This window comes from Macrotis lagotis, chromosome 7 (genome assembly GCF_037893015.1).
Source record: "Macrotis lagotis isolate mMagLag1 chromosome 7, bilby.v1.9.chrom.fasta, whole genome shotgun sequence".
Classification (NCBI taxonomy): domain Eukaryota; kingdom Metazoa; phylum Chordata; class Mammalia; order Peramelemorphia; family Peramelidae; genus Macrotis; species Macrotis lagotis.
The window spans coordinates 139,382,308-139,400,635 of NC_133664.1; the positions used below are offsets into that span (position 1 = coordinate 139,382,308).

At 36.0% G+C, this 18,328-nt stretch overlaps 1 protein-coding gene across 1 annotated transcript in view; it reads right to left on the reverse strand.

The window, feature by feature from the left end:
• TES (testin LIM domain protein) overlaps positions 1-17,572 on the reverse strand; it is an 87,772-nt gene extending 70,200 nt beyond the window's left edge. The window contains exons 1-2 of the mRNA XM_074193859.1: positions 17,208-17,572; positions 1,893-2,067 (exon numbers count right to left, since the gene is read on the reverse strand). Coding sequence (XP_074049960.1) covers positions 1,893-1,919 — 27 coding nt within the window. The 5' untranslated portion in view covers positions 1,920-2,067; positions 17,208-17,572. The remainder of the gene's footprint in view (positions 1-1,892; positions 2,068-17,207) is intronic.
• Between the last annotated feature and the right edge of the window lie 756 nt (positions 17,573-18,328).

An 18,328-nucleotide genomic window follows, 5' to 3' on the forward strand; every position in this document is an offset into this window, starting at 1 on the left:
CTAAGTCTTTATCCACAAAACATCCAAAAATGGAAAAGAACCTATTGGAACAAAAAGATTTTTGGTAACTGGGTAAAGACTAAACAAGCTGTGGTATATGATTGTAATTGATCATTATTATTATGCTATAAGAACTGACAAACAGGATGATTTCAGAAAAACTGAACCTGGAAAATCTTAAACATATTTTTCAATGAAGAACTTTGAATGATTTAGCTGTTCTCAGCAATATAATGATCCATGATAATGCCAAAAGACATGATGAAACATACTATTCACCACAAGATAAAGACATTGAAATGAATACCAACTGGAACATACTATTCTTCACTCTCATTCTTTTTTCTTTTCTTCAAGTCTTCTTGCATGAAATTAATATGCAAAAATTTCACATAATTAAACATGTATAACCTATATCTGGTGGTAAACATCAGGATGGTGAGACAGGAGGGAGGGAGGGATGGATTTGAAACTCCAAACTAAATGAAAATTTTCAAATACCTAGCTTTTGTCCCTGAAAAACAAACTTTGAGGATCTCCTTGTCACAAGAAAGTTATTATCACAGACTTGCACAACTTTCCAGCAGGCACAGAGATTTGTTAATAGAGTAAAAGCAGGGATCAACATTGATTTTAAAACAATAGAACAATTAGTGACACTGGAAGATATCAGCACAATCAGGACACCCTCAAGCCCTTCATATGACTTCCTGTTTCTCGAGTTCCCATTTATGGGGTGGCTCAATTCATAGATGGTATAAAAAATTTATGCGACATTTTGTTGTTATTCTCTTAAGTTTCCTTAAACTGGAATCCTGCTTGCAAAAGAAACTTGCAATTCTGCTTGCTATGGATAGATTAAAGAGCTCTGCAGGATTTTAAGGTCTCTAAAATTTCCATTTTTTAATATGCCTAGAACTCCTCCTACTTTCTAAGAGGAGGGTTACTTTTAGATTTATAATGCACAAAGACTGTTAAGATTAGCAAAGATGATACCTTTCACTTAGTACAAGGAGAGCTTCATCTGGAACTGGCACTTTTTTGTGACTCACCAGCCGGCCCCTACCCCTCCTTCCTCTCAGGTGACTGGTCCTGGCAGGAGTGTCTGGAAAGGTTATGGCTCAAGTCTATTGCTGATAGCCTGCTTCCACCAAAGGTGGGGAAAAGTTGGCTATTCGGCTAACTATCTTTGTTTGTGGCCAACTATCATCCAGTAGAAGGGGGGTTGGAGGGGAAGCACGATTTCTTTTGGAGATAACACACGGATCTCAAAGTCAGAATTAAAGAGCGGGTGGCCAGCCATCATCACCTTTTAATAAATGAACCGGGGAAAGGGGAAATTAGCAGGTTTCATGAAAACCAGCGCCCCAGTCCTGCGGAATCCTGCGGAATCCTGCAGGCGGCTGGATAAGAAGCCCAAAGAAGTCTTTTCCTCAGGTTTGTCAGTAAGACCGGTGCCCTGAAAACCACCAAGGCTGCAGACAGACTTCCTGAGACAGGAAAAGAACGTGTCCTCTTAACCCGCTCCCCCGAGGAGGATTAGGGAGCCGATGTCAACTCGCAAGCGACGGGAATGTGCTCAAGCAGAACCCAGAACTTTCCGGTCGTCCCTTTCTCTTCCCCCTTCGGCTCCCTCCCAGGCTCGCCTTTTGTTTCAAGGAAGTTAGGGAGAGGTCAGTCCCTCCCTCGGTCCCCAGCGGGTCACCTGCAGGACAGTCGGAGGCTACCTGGGTCCCTTTAGGCTTCAGGCTCGCAGGGCACATTTTCAAGGTAGTTTTATCCCGGGGCAAGAGACAGAGCAAAAAGAGCGGGCGGTGGTGGGGGGAGCCCGGAGGTGAGATGCTGCAGGGGCGCTGCCCAGCTCAGGTGAAAGCATTTCCTGCCTCCCTTACCTTTTTCATTTTGTTCTCCAGATCCATGATTCTCTGGCCCAGGTCTTCCTCCCTCCCTGCCTAGGAAATGAAGGGATGGGACCTTAGCGGCGACACCGGCTGCCTGGCTACCGGGAGGCGCCCAGATGATCTGCCCCGTGGCGGGCTGCAGCTTCCTCGCAAGTCCTCGCTTAGCCTGCAAGCAAAGAAACTTCCGCTGTCCTAAAGGGCTCAGACTGCGGAGTGGAAAAAAGGAAACAAAGGCGCGGGACAGCCAATGGCAGCCCAGCGGGCCGCAGGGGCGCGCCAATCGCGTGGCGCTTCAAATACCTTCCTAGGCTGAGGCCGGGCTGGCTGGGAAGGTGTGGGGCGGTCGCTGCTGGGCCGGCCCCGGGAGGCCAGCCCGGCTGCTGGCCCTATCCGCAAATGATGAGGGGCTACCTGGGGGGTGGGCAGGGGGCCTACGGGTTGTTTCAGGACCCCGGGGTAGCAGTTCTCCCGGGAGTTGAAATGCAGGCCCAGAAGCTTGCTGAAGGAGGGAAGGGTCCCCCTTGATAGATAGCTTTGTTGGTGGCCTCAGGGCCCTATTTTCCTGTGTTGTTTCCAGGCCATTAGTTTAATAAGAGATGCTTTCTTGGGAAACAAAGAGGAAGACAAAGGGAATGAGAAGGGGATTTATTATCCCCAGGAAAAGAAACTCCCAGAAAGATGTTCCCATAACATAAAAAGCTGCTCTTAACACCCATCCTGGGAAGGGAGAATATGATGCCCTTGAGCACATCTAATCCCGCACCTGCCACAACTCCGGAAACAAAAAGGACGGTGATATGTTTTGATTTCTTAAAAAACAAAAGATTGTTAGCTTGTTACAAAGCTGCCCCTGGAAAGTAGCCCGAAAGGAACCTCTCTAGAAAAAGTATCCTTGCCTCGGAAGGTAATGTTTGTCCCGAGTCCCTGCCGCCCTCATGTGAAAATACTGACTTCCTGCTTGCCCAGATCAGTGTGGGATTAGCATAGTACCAATTCTGCAGCAGCTTTGTCGTTTTCCAGTGATGTAAAAATACAGCAAACTAAACCAACCAGACCCCAGCTAGAGCAAAACAAAGTTCTGGTGATAGCAGTTTTGGAAGAACAAGGTGTTCTGTACTACATCTGCTTTCAGAACTACCCTTCAGGATCTCTGAAAACAGTAAGCGGTTGCAGGGAATAAGACTTTGAAAGTAGAATGTTTGCAAAGATTAGCTAATAAGGAGGATGTGAAGGGTCTATGATGACATGTTATGGAGCTGCCTAAGCCGATAAGTATACTTTAGGAGCTTATCCCCAGGAAAAAGTGGAAAAACCTCAGATAGTTTTCAGGATGAAAGCTAGGCACAATGAATACTTATTCCATACATGAGAATCATTTGGCAATTTCCAGGAAAATGACCTCAGATTGTTCTTTCAGAGTAAGGAGTAAGAGTCCTTATAGTTAAGTATTTTTTTCAGACACTGTTCTAAGCACTACAAAGACAAAAAAAGGCCAAAAACATTGCCTGACCTTAGGGAGTTTACATTCTAATGGAAGAGGGAGACTTATTGTAATCAATTAGCTGGTTACAAGATATCACAAGAAGTTAATGTACTAGCAGGTGATGGTAAGAGGAAGGGGGGGGGGATGTACTGGGGGAATGTCTCCTGAAGTAGCTGAATTTGAGATGAATCTTAAAGAAATCTAGGGGATGAGAGGGCAAGGTTGTGGCTTTGTTGTTTTGAGTTTACTTGCTTACCTCTCCTATTGTTGACAGGTGTTCCCCCACTTTCTAAGAAGTTATGTTTGAAATCGAAGAACCCTGGCTCTGGAGCCCTCACATAATGCTACTGTATTTTTATTCTATAGTTTTTATTCTGGGTGTGGTCCTTGGATAGTTATTTTAGTTTAATGCAGCCCTAAAATAATAAGGTTGGACAGTCCTTCTCTAAATGATTGCATTCTGAGAAAATTTCAAACTCCTAAACTGTCATTCAAGAATCTCAACACTTTGAAATAGTCCTATTTTCCTAGGCTTACTGTATTTTAAATCCGTGTTCTTAATCTCTAGTCAGATAGAACTACATATTCCCTTCATACAAGCCTTCTGCTTTCCTACTTCAGTCCCTTAACTGCTAATATTTGTCTCCTCCCTCCCTTTATTGCCTGTTTTGCATTTACCAATTCCTTACATTCTAAGCCAATTGCCACAGTCTCTAGGAAACCTTTTCTTCCCCATCAGAGAAACAGGCTCACTCCTCTCATATGACTTAGTGAATGGGACACATAAATACATAGTAAGCATTACAGAGATAACTATGGTGAATCTATGATCCAGATACTTGGGCTATAGTTATCTCGATATGTGTTCAAGTCCCCTACTATATTAGACATTAAGGTCCCTGAGATTGCAAACCTTTTATCTTTCCCACTCCCTAGCATTATACTCTATCTGCTGTAAGCATTTGATAAAAACATTTGTAGAATTGAATTCAATTGTTGAATTAAGGCTTAGTCACAACCTAGTTGCAGATTTCCCTTTCACTAATCTATATCCATCAATCAAGCATTTTTAAGTACCAACTGTGTACCAGGCAATGACTTGCATTGGGAATGAAAAGACAAAAATGAAATAATGCCTATCTTTAGTTAAGATTCATTACTTCTCTAAGGGAGTCTTTCCATTTCCCTGTCTTTATTAATGCCATTTACTTCTGCAATTGAAATTAAATATGCTAGCTTTCAACATGAAATATTCAGCTGAAATAAATACCAGATGGAATCAATTTTTCTTTGAATTCCTCTAGAAGTTATTGTTATTAATAATAGCAATATAATTATCTCTTATAGTTTGCCCTTTTTGTGTCCATCTTATTTCCTCAAATACACTGTATGTACTATGAGGGCAGGGACCATCCATGCCTCAATAGATTTTATTTTGTTATTTAATCCTCTGAAATACCTTGAATAATGTAGGTGCTCCTTAAACATCTGTCCAGTGCTATCTTCACAAATCTTTTAATAATCTTTACCAATTATATGATCAAATATATTCCTGAATCCATGAGAACTGGGAAGGTATAAAGTCATAATTATGAGAATTTCCTACCTTTTCCTCCAGGAAATGTAAATCCAACATGAGAAATATTTATTAACTTCTACAGTATGATAGGCACTAAGGGAGATAATGACCCTGCATTCAAGCAGTTAGTAATTCAGTAGGGGTGCCAGCACAGAGCTTTATACTGTACAATAATATTACACAATAAAATCTCATTCTTCCTTGTTGTTATTTGAGACATTGTGTCTTATGTATGACAAGAACATAGAATCAATGAAGTGCAGAGGGGTGATATTTAATCAAACCTTATATTCCAGTGATCAGCACATTAATCTGTGTATACTGACAACAAATGCTAAGTTACAAGGTCTTAAAATCTGACAGATTCTATGTAAATGGAAAGGCTGTGAATCTAGACCTGAGAATGATGATTTTAGAGAAACTATCACCAGATTAACCACAAAGTAATAAATCTTTGAGACCTAATATCTATCCAGCTCTAGACATTCTCTCTGACTGCCTCCCCTGCCTAGAATGCTCTCCCTCCTCTGCTCCAACTCTTGGCTTCCTTTAAGTCCCAACTAAAATTCTGCCTTCTACAGGAAGCCTCCCTTCACCTCTCTTTATTCCAATACTTTCATGATTTTAATTATTTCCTTTTTATCCTACGCATAGCTATTTCATATATATTGTCTCCCTCATTTGATTGTAAACTTCTTGAGAGCAAGGACTGTCTTTTGCCTCTTTTTATATCCTCCAATACTTACCACGGGGCCTGGCTCATAGTAGGCATTTAATAAATGTTCATTGAATTGAATTGAATCGTGATCTGAGTTGCTTTAAAGAAAATCCAACAAGAACAAAATAACAAGCTTTTAAAGTATTACATTTAAGAGTATTAGAGAGTAACAGAATGAAGAGTCGAATGAACTCTGAAGAGGAAACAAAATGTAAGCCCCTTGAGGTCAGGAAAAGTTGTCTTTTTTTGTTTTTGTATTGCATCCTCAATATCTCCTCAACAGTGTCTGATACTTCAAAGGCACCTACTAAGTTGTTCTTAAATTGATGTGAAGGTTGTTTCTGATCTGGGCAAAGGTTTCCTGGAACTAATAGCATTTGAGTTTTGCTTTAAAGAATAGGTAGCATATCAACAATTAATGAGGGGGGGAGAGATAGCTTTCTAGGCTTTAAAAACAGGGTAAATAAAAACACAATATTTGGAGTTACACTATGTTCGTTGGCCCAAAAGTAGCCCAATTTGCCTGAAGTGAAGAGAGTAATAGGGAAATATTTGAAGTAAGAAGGGAACCATAGAGTGATACAGGAATATACAGAGCCTTAAATGTCTTTTCTTGGTGGGTCATTGAGTAGTAGCAATGGAGATTTTCTTGGATAGAGAAGTTACATCTTATCCAGTCTGGAAGGACTATGAGAGATCTTTTTGATGGGAAAGAGTGGAGTCAAGAATACCTCCAAAGCATCTGAATATCACAAAAGTTTTGATGATCAGAGTCTATATGACAGTTGTGACAATAGAAAGGATTGTGATAATGGAAAGAGCAATGGAGTAATGTAAGAAAGTTAAATGTAAATCCTCAGAAGCTGATAACTAAACTAAGTAGATAAGAGGTATGAGAGAGAAAGGAGCAATAAAAATAACCCCAATGATACAAATAATAAACATAAAGTAGTAATATAGAAATGGCAAAGTTAGAAGGAAAAGTAGAGTAAGGAAAGACTAGAGTATTTGTTTTTAACATATTAATTAAACTTAAATTTAACAAGAAATTTAGTTTAATTAATATAGAACTTGAGTTCCACTGGAATAATACATTTAACATGACCTGTAGGCAGAGGGGTATGGGTATATGAAATTGAATTCAAATTGAGGATAGGGATTTGGGAATAATCTGCAGGTAGCAAGGGATAGCAAGGGGCGGGGTGGATAGAATACCAGGTCTGCAATTAAGAAGCCAGTGTTCAAAATTGGCCTCTGACACTTACTAGTCATGTGATCCTGGACAGTACACTAAAACTGTTTGCCTTAGTTTCTTCATCTGCAAAATGACATCTCATCTGTAAAAGCACCTATATCTCAAAGTTGGTGACCTCTATTTGGGGGTCTTAAGACTGCAATGATTACAATTACTACATTCAGACATCCTTTTATATTTTTCTGGTACCTAGGAAAGAAGTGTCAAAATTGCAGAGAAATAGAGATAGCATATTTGTTGCCTATTGTATGTATTGGCAAAGTCCCTATTGTTAGTTTGGCCCCAAGAAGCTGGTGGAAAAGTATTAAGTTTACTTATTAACATTTGGGGGGACCTTGAGGCAATATTATTCTACACATGATTGTTAATTTGCAACTTACATATGAAAGTCTGATTGTTATTCAAGGATAGTTGCATAAACAACAAAAGTGACTAAGAATGACTAAGAAATTGATGTAAATTTCCAGAAATACATCATTGCATAAATGTGGAAACAATATATTTATGCTTTTAAAATGACAAGTTCCAATATTCTATCTGTCTATCTATCATATATATATTTACTATGTAGTAATATAGAATCAATATAATCTTTTTATTTTATATATACATATATATATATATATATAATTTCCTGGAACTTTATAATTTTATGTGTTTTGATAGTGTTGCTATATAAATACATTTTAGTCTTCATTTTTCCAAGTCATATTGTCAGTACCCATTGGATCACATGCTGTATGACCATGGGCAAGTCACTTATCCCCATCTTCTGAGAGTGTGGAATTACTTGATTCATAACCATAAAGCAACATTACTGTTTATGATTAGATGGTTGTTTTGGAACAGTGGGTAACTTGTGATGACTGGAAGCATTATAAAATGGGATAAAAGTTCATTTTTCCCCTTTTATATAATGCTGGGCCCTAATTAATTGTCCTTTTATGGCACCTGCTAAAGTTATACCTGACTAGCTCTTTCTCAGACACACACACAGACTCACAAACACAGACACACACAGATAACAAACACAGTAGTATATTTTTGTCTAGTCCAACTGGTGATTTCATTGGTAAAATCAATCTTAATGAGAAATTCCCTATGTCAAGCAAATCAGCTCCTGCACTACAATTTATAATCTCAGAAAATTCTATGATTCATTGAGTGGTTAAGTGATTTTCTCATTAGAACCACACAGATAGTATGTGATAGAGGTTAAAGACATGAATAAAGATCTTCTTAACTTCCAGGCCAGCTCTTTATCCACTGCTATGCTATATAAGTATACATATAAATACCCACCACTAAAAGAATTGGTTATATATCCACCTGCATATCAAAAAGCATAATAATCATTTTCATTCACTTTGTTTTTCCAGAATGGATGATTAAGCCAATTTCAATTGAACAATTATGTATTTTGCTAAGAAAATGTATTTAATATTCCAGTATTCAATAAAATTAATAAAATTCCATCTGCAAATAGGAACATATGGCAAACATAACCCTTAATTTTGCTTGACTTCAGTGCAATATATCCTAAATACTGATGAATATGTTCATATTGAAATCTCAATGTCACTGAACAAAGTGATTTCTATTTTTTTGATCTTGTCAAATCAGCATGAATATGGTAGATACTATTTTTTCTGAGAAAAATCTATTCAGTCAACTGTTTTGTTAAAATCAGCAAACCATATAGGGAGCAACACCTTATTTTCTAGAAACTCAGTCATTTGTGGACTAAAAAGATTGGGTTGACTTCAAAAAATGTTTTCAAAGGATTGCCTTTTTCATCTCATGTTTTCTTTAAGGATATCTTCCATATGTATGGAAGATTAAAAAGGTTTTATAAGGATTAGAAAGTATGCATATAGACTGATAGTTCAATCAGTAGATTTGGAGTCAGAGAATCTGAGTTTGAATCCAAGCTTCATTAATAATGTTTGTACTTCACTTTCAAAGAAGACCATGACATCATGGAGGTGATACCATGACAAACACGTGAATTGGATTTGAGTTGGGGGGGGGTGCTGTACCAGCCTCACTTTCTCCTCCACAGTCATCTTGGATAGGAATCAGGACAACTGGAAATGGCCCTGGATGTGGGGCAATCAGGGTTAAGTGACTTGCCCAAGGTCACACAGCTAGTAATTGGCAAGTGTCTGAGGCTGGATTCAAACTACCGTCCTTCTGAATCCAAGACTAGTTCTCTACTTTTCCTGATATGAGTTTTCCCATTTGTAAAATGTGGAGAGTGATACCTAAGGTCTTCTAGCTATAAAACCTAAAAGCCTAGAATAACATTTATTGTTAGTGATGACCAATAAATTAAAAGTGACACTAAAGCCATCATTAAGGATATATATGACCAAAAGAGAACCTAGAAATGACATATAAAAAAATAATTAACAGCTTCCATTTATATAACACTTCTTTGTACCAAGCACTATGAAAATACTTTACAATTATGTCAATTTTTATTTATATATCCTCACAATATTCATTCTAATTTAACACCCAATCTTTCAAGAAAAATAATGACTTTGCCAAACACTGCAAAAATATAGATAAACTGTAGATACAACATTCTCTTGACATGCCAAGCTAGTAACCCTTCACAAAAAAAGGAATATGAGGGAATATTAAGGGAATAATCCTCACAATCACCATAGGAGGTATGTACTGCTATTATCCCCATTTTTCAGATGGGGAACAGAGGCAAACAGCTGTTAGTTTACTTGCCTAGGATCGTGCAAGTAAGTCAGACTGGAACTAAGGCAAATAGCTGTTAGTTTACTTGCCTAGGATCATGCAGCTGAATCAGATTGGAACTCATATGCCACAGCACCTTCCAATTTAACATTCAATCACTGACAATTACTCTTTGGGTCTAAATTATTTTTGAAGAAATCTTATATCTTTCCAACATGAATAATAGCACTTTGTCATATACTTTGCAAAAAAATCTAGGTAAACTAACTAAATCATTCTCTTGACATATGAAGTTAGTTAATCTTTCACAAACAGAAAACAAGATTAGAGCAGCAGGATTAATTGATTAAGTCTTGCTGGATCTTTTGTTTCCCTCAGAGCCTAACTAATACATCTTAGACCAAAACAAGGGGTTATGAGTAAACCATTCATCCAACTCTGGGGTCAGTGGTAATGTCATTTGAATGTTGGAAGTAGTAAAGTGTTTGACAGGTGACAAATGAACTGTCCTCTTGTCTTCCATCTCAGCCTCAATCTTTTTCCTCTTTTCCAAACAGTCTTACTTCTTCAACTTAACATTTTAACTGTTCTAAAAGGTAGTTATTAATCTTTGATTGAGTGTCTGATTAAGCTGTTAGGTTTTGTTACACTATTATTCCCTTAAATGGGGATTGGAAATGGAATAGATCATATCTATAGCATTGGTCACTTTTCCAATGACTTTTGAAATGGCTCAGTATATTTCCAAAGTGCATTAAAGATGACATCTCCATATTCTCTGACAATTGGCAGATATTTGTGAAATTTATCTTCTAAATCGAATAAGTCAAGCTTGCCATCTTTTCTTCCATTCTCCTTTTTTCTTAACTGTTACTATGTCTTTTATATTTATTCCCTTGTCAATTTTATGATGATATATATAACTTCAACCCCTTCTGAATTAAATGGCTATATCCTTTCCTTTCCCTTGATCATCTTTGGATAGTATTCAGATTAACTTTGAAACTACTTTGTGCATTTTTTTTCAAGACTAACCCCTGCAACTCTCCTAGTACATACAATCATCTTTTCTTGCTACAAGTATTGCAATAACCTCTTTACCTGCTTTCCTTTCTTATCAATTCCCCCTTTCCAATCTGTCCTCTAAAATGTTGTTCATATCATTTTTTCAGTGCACTGTCCTGATCATGCCATTCTTGTATTTTAACATTTTATTAGCTGTCTATTGACTACTGAATAAAGTTTGATCTCCTTAGCCTACCTGGAAATGAAGGCCATTGAAAATCTGGATGTATTCTAGTCAAACTTGCTATGTGTCTCTCTAATCCTGCTTTTCCCTATGTCTGTGCCTTTTTTTGTACATATCTATCCCTATACTTGGAATATAATCCCTCTTTATATAGGCAAATCCTTTCTTCCCTTGCCACATGTGCTCTTAATTTTGAGTCTATTATGTACAAAATGTTTCAGATACAAAGATAAAAAAACACTACTGTTATTCTCAAGGAGTTTACAATCTAGATTTGTTACAATGTAGTAGGAGTAAAATCAGTAAATGCATGATGGTAATTTAAGAGAGAGAGATTTGAGAAAAAAATAGACAAGTTGTGCCTGAAGATATAAAGGGAAGCTTTAAGAAAGTTATTTTTTGTAAGAAATAGTGATTATCAAAGATTAGTGTCTATCTCTTTTCATTCCCAATTTTTTTTTACATTAGTGGCTTGTTTGAATAGTACAGGTTGAAGCTGTTGTAATTGTACAGTGTCTTCTTAACATTTTTTTAATTTGACATTTGCTTCTTCTCCCATTGTTACAGTAATTTGACCATATACAAAAAGTCAATTCTGTTTGTTGCTGTTGTTGGGCCTTCATACTAAAAGAGGTCCAATGACATTATGATGGTGAGGTCAAGGTACAATGTGTTCCACTGTGGCTCATCAGTACTCTAACACAAGTCAGAATGAATAGATAATTTGAAAATTTGGGATGAAGATATAGTCTGACTTCACAGAGTGTCAATTCTGTTATTACTCTTGGGTTAGTAAGCAGTCATTTCCTGCTTATCAAAGTTTGTCCAGTTTCATTTTTTATGCTGGTCATTTTTCAGCAAATACATAAACATGCAAAAGATGTAGATATGTATGTATATGTGTATTTAGGTTGTTTTATAAAAATTGAGATGCTCAAGAATGATTTGCTTGAAAGTAGTAGACTTCAAATTCATTTCATGGTGATTTAGGTATTTTATTTTTACAAAAATGTCTAATATCTTCTGACTTTCTTTTAAAAAATATTTATTATATATAAGAATGAGGTTTCTTAGTCTTAGTAGTTCACATGTTTTGATGAAAACACCAAGTACAAATACAATTAGCTCACTATATCTATCTAACTTATCCCAAACCACTTGAATAGATTATTCTTGCCATCAAAATTTAGCCCTCTACCCTTAGCCTCTTACCATCAATTTTACTGCAGCCTGCTTCCTCTCTCTCTCTCTCTCTCTCTCTCTCTCTCTCTCTCTCTCTCTCTCTCTCTCTCTCTCTCTCTGTCTGTCTAGATAAGCCCTGGCTAGAAACCAGGATATAATGCCTCCAATATTTGAAAATATTTTTCCCACTTAACATTAGAATACTAGTTGGAGTTGAATGACATACTGAACAAACTAGCTTGCTCTACCCAACAAGGTCAACTCAGATCATTACTTGAGATCGTATTTTACTTCCAGTTATTCAACACAGATATCTTTTTATGCACCCTCAAGTTTCTGTTTTCCATCTCTTATTCTGAAGTCAGTGAATTCTATTGTTGCTCCAGGAAATGTGAGTGTAATGAGAATTTGCTTTTAAGTATGGGGGAAATGTGGAAATGTTTATATGAAGTAGGGAAACATTCAGTATACAGGAAGAGATTGAAAATGAGTTTACAATTTGGATCAATGTACAACATGGAAACAAAATAAAGACTGATAGATTGCTTTCCATGGGCGGGGGGGGGGGGGGGGGAGGGAAGTAAGATTGGGAGAAAAATTCTAAAACTCAAAACTCAAATAAAACTTTAAAATTAAAATAAAATAAAATAATTCTTATTAAAAAAAGAAAATGAGTTTAGTGAAAATGAGGATTCTGGATAGTTCACTTTTCTGGAGAAGAGAAGGGAAAAGATCAAGACTACATGTAGAGTAATTTGCCTTGGCAAGAAGAAAAGTCATTTTTCATCTGAGACTAGGAGGTAGATATGGTAGAGATAGTAATCTGAATCATTTCAGGAGAAGGAGGCAAAACAAAAGGCAGTCTTGGAAAATGGTCTTATTTGTTGTTATTGTTGAATTATGAAGCTAGGTTCTTGGCTGCAAATTGGTGTGGGAATGGACAAGGAAGAAAATGGTACCTGGGAGTTTTAAAGAGAGAAAAAAAGATTTGGAATAGTTTATGTGGAGAGTGTGCGAGAGAACTAATTAGGGGGAAATAGAAGTTAAATCTTAATTACTGGAGGCTCAACTGAATTTAAAAGGTATAAATTTACAGTGTACTTATTCAGCATGGTTTCATAATTTCCTATAGCTTTATTAAGTAGCAAATACATAGGAGCTAGATTTAAAACAAGGAAGCAATTAGGTTTGAGATTAATGATAATAGGCAGGGGTCATGGGGATTTGAAAATAGAGTATATTATAGAATTGAGTTGGTTTACCAAATGGTGAGAATCAGGATAGAAAGTAATATGAAATCTCAGCAAGTATGATGACTTGAGAGAGAACAAGGTATCACTAGTGAGAACAGAAGATGAATCTTCTAGATGAACTAGAAGAATGGGTTAGTTTTTAGGTAATAACCACCAGAATCTGTTTAAGGTGATAAATTTAGATTGTGTGAAGTTTAAAGAGAGCTTGCTTAGTGAAGTGGTACAGGAAGTGCCTGCAAATGGCTGTGGGAAACAAAGTATTCTTCCTCTTACCATGATCAGAATATGTATGTATATGTATATATATGTAGTATGTACACACATATAAAAATGTGTGTGTATATAGATATATGTGTATTTATGTGTGTATAGATATGTGTATGTATATACATATATATATATATACATATATATATATATATATATGTATGTGCAGTGAGGGCAAGAAGATATAAGGAATGAATAAGAATATGGTTTATGATGAAAGGAAGTTTGTTAATTATGGGAAAAACATACCAGAGAACACAGTGGAAGTTGCAGGTAGATTTGATGATATGTTGAAGTGGGATATTGTGGGTATGCCCAGAGTGGTTTAAGGTCAGTTGAGGATAGAAAGTAGGCTATGCATCAATAGCTGGACCTTTGGAATCACTATGTTGGGGAAAATATAAGAAGATGATACTAGTAATTGAGAAGTGAATCCAGGCAGTGAGTCCAGTTGGAGAGCAGTCTACTAAGGAAGGTACATGATTAAACTGGCAATAATTTTTGGTCTGTGAAGAATTGTGTTCAGTAAAAGATATTAAGTATTTCTGATTTCAAAATTTATTAATTTATTATGCCCTAAGCCATGGTTAATGTTTGAAAAGGTGCCAAAAAACCTGAAAAATATGTATGTTTTTATGATTCTCATTCTGTGATCATAAAAACTTATCTTTTTTTCTAAAATTCTATTCAAATAAACTTCTTTCTTGTCTATTTTTTTCTTACATTCATTTAGGTCTGAAAAGTACATGTTGGATCCCAAATAACTTTTTATCTATTTGTCCTTTTAGTTCAGTTAGTGTTTTCTTTAAGTACTCAGCTGTTATACTATTAAGTGGACAAGGCTTAATCTTTCAGTGACCCAGGCAAATTTCTAAAATTATAAATCATAGATATGTTGCTAATCTGCATAGTTAGAGGAACTTTACTTCCTGGGGAATTCCTTATACTTTTGAAATCATATGTATAGATCTAGGAGAAAAATACTACTAATAAAACTCATAGTTGGCTTAAGGTGAGTACTGGAGAGGCTGCAGTCAAAAATCAGATAAAGCTATGAAATGGTCTAACAATTCTGTAGGGCAATTGTGAACTCTGTCCCTAAAGTCACTAATCTGTTTATGCCCTTTGGTACAGTGATACCATTATAAGCTTATTTCTAGCAGTCCTTTCTGTAATGACAAAGAACTTGAAACAAAAGGAAGTACTTATCAGTTGAAGAATAGATGAAGAATAATGGTAATAACATTGTGCTTAAGAAATAAGGAAAAGTATGGTTTCAGAAAAATTTCAAAAGACTTGTAAGAATTGATGCCAAGTGAAAGAACCAGGAGAAAAACTTAGTCAAAAACAGCATGAAGATAAACAATTCTTGAAAGATTTAAGATGTCTGATCTTAATGACCAAATATGATTCTAAAAGACTTATGATGAAACATGCTATCCACTTCCTGACAGAGAGATATTCCACTCAAAATGGAGAATGAAACATACTTTTGGACAATGACAATGTGGCAATTTGTTTAGCTTAATTACAAATATTCATTATATTATTTTCAAGAGTTTGTGGGGGGAATAGAGTAACTGAAAAAAAAAATGAATGTTTCTATGTTGGTTCCTCCATCATTTGAACCATGAAATTATCATTAAGACAAGCTTACATTTAGTTAATATCTGTATTTTTGATTAAGAAAGAGATAAGTATATATCTGGAAAACTGGAGTTGCATATCACTATTAAATAATAAGCAAAGTACTTGATCAATTCCATAAACTTCTCATTTATTTCCTTTTCCTGCCTAGGTAGGTTATAGTACATTATAATAATAATATTGCTTCTATTCCTGACTCATTTTATCTTTCCATCATCATTTCTCACTCTACTTGCTGGATTTTCTAACAAAAATGAGACTTTATTATTTAAAAAATGCTTTTTTTTAGGGGCAGCTAAGGTGGTGCAGTGGTTAGAGCACTGGCCCTGAAGTCAGGAGTACCTGAATTCAAATCTGACCTCAGACACTTAGTAATTACCTATCTGTGTGGCCTTGGGCAAACCACTTAATCCCATTGCCTTGTAAAAAATGCTTTTTATTATAAATTTAATATTAACTATTGGCATAGATAAACATACTTTACAACTAAGTATGTTATTTTTCAACCTATATTATTATATCTTTTCAGTCATTCTCTTTTGATTTTCATTCACATTTTATATTTGTTGATTCAATCTCCATTTTTCTCTTATATAAAATTGTAGCTTTTTTCTTCTTTCCCCTTTTTCTTCTTCCCCTCTCATAAATATATTTCTAAATTTCTTTAGAATTCTCATACTTGTCCATCATTATTATGTTATAGTATTTTATTAAATTAAGATACCAACATTTTCAAGGTGATTATTTCCCTTCTTGGGGGAAATATAATTTTATTTATTTCTTTTTCAATGATAAATAATGCTCTATGAAAAAATTTCATGTAGTAAAATTTATTTTTATAAGACTTTGGGAGTAAATTCATAACAATGAAATGATAGAGTATATAATTTTTTGCTAACTTTTATTTCATTTTCCTAAATTTCTGTCTTAAAAATTTCACATTTGCAATTCCACCAGTGAAGAATTAGTGCATCTATTTTTTCCAAAACTCTGCTAGTTTTTGATTTTGTTATTTTTAATTGTTTTGCCATTTTTAATCAATGAAAGGTGTGAATTAAAATTGTTTCTATTCAAATTTTTAATTATATTGATTTTGAGAAATTTTTTCAAATGACTCCAGTGCTTGAAAAGAGACTAGAACTAAACAGACAGGCCTGAATTACAAAATGGAAGGGTCAGAATAGACATACAGTCAGCATTTAGAAGTATCATTACCATAAACTCCTGTTTCCTGGGTCCATGTCTAGGCATCTGGGTTTGGATGAGAGTTTATGCCATCTATGATATGTGGAATTGTAATCACGTACATTTGCCATTCTTCTACTCATTCCCTATAAAGGAAGTATTATCACAAAATGAAATCTGTTCAATTTCTCACAGGAGCAGGAGGGTCTCTGGACTTGGTCTCCATACTATGTTTTTGTCATCATTAAGAGAACTATTTGCTCCATACTTGTGACCCAAAATGGTGGTAATGAAATAGTTGGAAAGTAGATTACCTCCATAATGCTAGAATGTTGGGAATGGCAAAGTACAATTTAGCTTTAAATAATTTTGCAAATCAATAGAAGATGCTACCAGATGACCAATTTGGGGAATGCATCCCCTGAACTTGCATTGTGTCAGTTTTCTAGGACCTCTGTTTCCCTTCCTTTCTCCTCCTATTTCCTGCCTTTTTTTATAGAAACAAAAATCCCCAAGTTGTGCCTCTCAGTGTATGTTTCTGCAAAATTCTCCTTGCTCTTCCTACTTTCAACAAGTATGGTCTGGAGCCCTTGTAGATCCTGATAATTGCTACCCTGAATAAATGCTGTAGGAAACTGCTTTGAGGAGGGGAACAATGGCAGGATTAAGCCCAGAGTTATCATTCAACTTCTTACCTTAACTTCTCACTTTTCTTTATCCTTTTAATATCCCCCTTCTTACATTGTCTTACCAACTTGCCTTATTTACCTTACCTTTTCCTTTAACCCTTATCTTCCTATTACTTCTCTTCCACATTCTCTTCTTAGAATGGTTGTTCTTCTTCAACTAAAGTCCTTCTCATTCTCCTTTTGCTCTTCCTTCTCCTCTTCAAGTCCCTTTTTGGTTCTTTTTTTCACTCCTCAAATATTTTTCTTTCAATGTGAGTCCTTCTTTCTCTTCTACACTAATGTTTTTATTCCTTAAACTCTAGCCCTTCTTTTTCAAATTTCCCCTCCCTAAATTCAATCTCTGGTCTTCCTTACAATTCAAAAGTCATCTAAATCACAATTCCCTTTCTTTTCTTTTCTCATCACTCTTCAGCTCAAGATCTTCCTCTGTTTCTTCTCCCACAAAGCCTTCTTCTAGGAAGAACAAGTAGAATGGTAGCTGGAATTAGAATTCTACCACCTGTCCCCATAGAAACTGATTCTTCAAGAGAAAAGTGCTGTTAATGATTATGGTCTGGAATTGTGATTTCATTGGTGTAAGGAGTTCCTGATGAGGAAATTGCTATCAAAGTTGAGTAACAATTGTTCTGCTCCCTGAGGACCTTGTGGGGTCAAATGCCTTGCTCAAAGTGACATAGACAGTCTGGATCACAGATGAGGCTTAAAGCCAGGTTATTCTGATCCTGAGGTCACGCCCTGGGGTGTTCTAGATTTTCTTATCCTGGAATTTTAAGCATCCCCCACCCCCGCCAAGAATCATAAGAAGCTTCTCTAGGACATAGGAGAAGATAAAACTATATAGCCCAATTTGAACTCTTTTCTATCTTTTTTTGCATATATACGTGGTAAATTCTAGATTTTATTTCCTTTTAAAGAGAACAGAAGAGATTTTTTTTGGCCACATGCATAGTAAACTCTACAATTTACTTTTTGATTTTAAATGAAAGATATAATAAGGTTTACTAGAAGTCAAAGATTATAGGAACCAAAATTTTGGGAAGTCATGATCTATTGACTATACCATTGCTTCCTCAAATATATTTGGTTTCTGTACCTTCCCAAATGCTTAAAAATTATTGAAGACCCCAAAGATTTTGTTTTTGTGAGCTATATCTATTAATATATACACACCATATTATGGGGGTGGCTAGGTTGCACAGTGGATA